The 3,731-nt window shown below is 43.5% G+C and overlaps 1 protein-coding gene across 1 annotated transcript in view; it reads right to left on the bottom strand.

Annotated features, from left to right (window-relative positions):
• The window catches only part of LOC103311969, a 10,875-nt gene extending 8,715 nt beyond the window's left edge, over positions 1–2,160 (bottom strand). Inside the window, exon 1 of the mRNA XM_029485398.1 lies at positions 60–2,160. Coding sequence (XP_029341258.1) covers positions 60–2,160 — 2,101 coding nt within the window. The remainder of the gene's footprint in view (positions 1–59) is intronic.
• Positions 2,161–3,731: the final 1,571 nt, after the last annotated feature.

The following is a 3,731-nucleotide window of genomic DNA, read 5'->3' as shown; positions in this document are numbered from 1 at the left end:
ATTGCTCAGTCGATTTTCGAGTGCCTGGAAGCGGCGAAGGGCAACAGATTTTGAATCACCTAACAGAGGTGATGCTTTCCGAAATGCAAGAGATACCATAAATCGTCGTGTTCTCAGCCGAGTTGTTGTCTTTTTATGAATTTCCTCGGCAGCACGCTCATCTGGACTGAGATGGCGAACAATAGGTAACTCTTCAAGTTCCCAGAAACGCCTGATCGACAAATCAAGAGTTTCAGCAACAGATAAACACATAGCAGTGACATTTGACTGAGCATTTCTGTCGACAGGTCCCATCAAAATCCAACCGAAAACAGTCTCGAAAGCAATGGGCTCGCCAGGCTTGCCTGTGGCTTTTCCATTGAGAAGTAGCATTGGCAAGATATCGGCCCCTAGCAACAGATCGACTGCCTGAGGACGATGGTATAACGGATCAGCGAGGGAGAGGTTTTGAATATGCCTCCATTGTCCCGGCACGATAGGAGCTTGAGGAGTTGGTCCTGTGATTTGTGGGACGATGTAAGTGTCCGCGCAAAACGACGGTGCCTGTTGGCCACGTGGCATCACAGTGATGGTTGTTTGACCACGGACTGGGGAAGTTGTACTACTGGCAAACGTGCTAATTGCTACTGTCGAATGATGTCGCTTTAGCATCAACACACACGCAGTTTGTTCAGTTATAAAACTCGCTTGAGCACCACTGTCAAACAGGGCTCGAATTGAATGACGGGTGCCATCAGCAGCAACCACATCGAGTAGGACAGTGGAGAGTAAAACTACAATCTGAGGCTGTCCTCTGACAATCATTGCTTTGGCACTCTGACCAGTCTCGGGTTGGTCTACTGAGGGAACCGTGGACGAGGGGGGAAAAATATCCTTTGAGTCAAAGTGAAGCAAACTATTATGAGACCGATCACAAGTTGGGCATTTATATTTGGAAGGGCATAATGAAGTAGCATGTCTTGTGAACAGACAATTTATGCACAACCGATGCTTCTTGGCTAACTGAAAACGATCAGTCGGTGATTTTGACAGAAACGTTGGACACTTTCGGATCGTATGTGGTTTTGTACATAATGGACAGGTAACCACGGTGGACGAGGTGGTAGTAGCAGCTAAAACCTTTGGTGCAATTGGGTGACGAGATTTGGAAGTTACCGATTTTTGAGGAGGTTTTTGCTGAGACGTGAACGACGTCAAACTCGATGTGTACTGTCCAGCACGTGCTTCCGCTGATCGTACATGACCTCTTAGAAATTCAAGAAAATCGGCAGTCGACGGTTGATGTCGGTCACCCACAGTGATTTCCCAACGCGCTCGAAGGTCATAGTCCAAATGATTTTCGAAAATGTGGACCAAAATTGGGCTCCACTGCCGAGTAATAAAGTCCAAATTATCCAAAGCAGCAGTGTGCTCTTGAATAGATGTGATTAGAGTTTTAATTGAAGACGCGTCGTTTGCCTTGACTGTATGTGGGGATAACAGAGCGTCCAGATGGATACGAGCTAAGTCACGCTTATTTCCGTATCGCGAACGTAATACTTCCCAAGCCTTTTGATAGTTTGCCGATGTCAAAGGAATGTGTGCGATAAGCGTCAAGGCCTCACCTTCTAGCGAAGTTTTCAATATCTCGAATCGTTCGACGTCCGAAAGATCAGCTGGGGCGTGGGATAGAATTGATGTAAACAAATCTTCGAAACCCTGCCATTCAGTCAGAAGTCCAGAAAATGTAGGGAACTTCCGTGTTGGAAATTTGTAAGTTGAGAGGTTTCCGAAACTAGCTGAATGATTTTGTACTGACTGAGAAGAGGATGAGTCGACAATTTGAGACAATGAAAGGCCATAAACATCTACGAACGCAACCAACTCGTAGTACAAATTATCAAACTCAGCAGAGAGCTTGAGACTTATGGATTTATCTACCACGTCCACTGGTGCTAATTTCTTTCCAACATAAGTCTCCATAACTTGGATATCGGATTCTGCAGTCAAGCGAATTTCTTTCAGCTCCAGTAGCATGGCTACAATTTTTGCTCGTTTACCAGGACTATTTTTATCAGCTGAAAACTTGCCCGCAGCCTTGACAAAGGTGGTAACTTTTGCAATGGCACGGACCATCCGTGCCTTTGCATCGACATACATTATCGAAACTTCAACAACCATGATGACAGAAGGACAATTAGGTCGATACTAAAGTTGAACGAAAATGAAACACAATGGTTCAATTCGATATGTCATAGTTGTGTGATAAACGAAGAAAATAATATAATGAACGTGTATTTTTTCGGTCACGGTTTGTAGTTAAATCCGGCCACGAAGGACCAAAAATGTTTACGCCCGAGAATTTGACCGTAACACCCGAAGGACCACTCGGTGATGCCCGAGAAACGATTTTCTTTGAGGAGGTTAATGAGTTTGGCCTATGTCACCCCTACCGCCTATTATTATCGTAGGTAGGCAACCATCTGTGCTTTCGCCTAATGTTTGGTGGGTAGGCAATTCTGCGCACCACGACGACACCGATGACGACGGAAAAGGAACTATTGAAGGAGTGAGGAAGGTGCAGGCTAGTTATGGAGGGGGGGGGGGTCTCTGTGGCTGATTCGGTTTGGTGCAATGACCACAGAGCTCACAACAATAGGGATAATCCTTAAAAACTACCTTAACCCTATTGCAGTCTTGAGACGACCCACTGACTGACGCTGTTGGCATACGTCGACCTGGACGACCTGGGGCGGCCTCTCACACACCGTATCTACGGTGCTGGCGGACTTATGCGGCAGCTACTATTGGCACCGATGTGGTCGCAGTAGCAACATGAAGTCGACCTGACGACCTAGGGCGGCCTCTCACACAACGTATGTACCTACGTTGCTGGCGGACTTACGCGCGGAATCTGACGGCACTGACGTTGACAACAACGCACTCCCAAGGATGACGACGAGTACAATAAGAAAAGTAAAGACTTACGAGTTTGTTGGAGAGCGTATCTTTATTTTAGCAGCTCAAATATTGTATAGCACCACACAAGACAATAATAAAAATAATGATTACGCAACCGTGTGCACTATAAAATATACAATAAAGAACTGAATCTTTGTGGTACTCGCTGTAATAGCGGACCACACATAAAAATCACGGATCGCTGTATTAGCAGATCACACAGTATAATATTTATAATAATAATATTATAGATCGCTATATGAGCAGATCATAAAGTATAAAAACGTATGGACGCTGCAATAGCGGACCAAAAAACAACACGTGATAATAAAAAAGATGATAATAATAATAATAAGGGCGTTGGCCGCAGAATGTAAACAAAAACAAAGTACTAATCTACTATTGATAATATTATAGTACTATCTGAGGCAAAAGGCCGCCAGATAATGTATAAGACAAACACAAAGAGAATATAACTATCAAAAAATATAACAATAATACAATTATAATAATCGTTTTTACATTTAATAACGGCATGAAGGAGAGATGATGAGCGGACGGAAGAGGAGGGACGATGTCGCCGTAGCGCAGATTTGCGTCCCGCGATAAGCGTTAATTGCTTGGCGCGAACAAATGTAATGGTATTATTTTAACAGCCTCAAATTACTACGGTAAAACTTAATATAGTTTAAATAACTCTTATGGAATTTAAAACTATACTAACTAACTGTTAAAATAAATATATAACTAGTATTCAATTTGAATGTAATATGTCTTGTTGTTAAGACGTT

This window comes from Acyrthosiphon pisum, chromosome X (assembly GCF_005508785.2).
Source record: "Acyrthosiphon pisum isolate AL4f chromosome X, pea_aphid_22Mar2018_4r6ur, whole genome shotgun sequence".
Lineage (NCBI taxonomy): Eukaryota > Metazoa > Arthropoda > Insecta > Hemiptera > Aphididae > Acyrthosiphon > Acyrthosiphon pisum.
The sequence above is the reverse complement of the archived record's forward strand: the minus strand, read 5'-3'. Positions and strand labels throughout refer to the sequence as shown.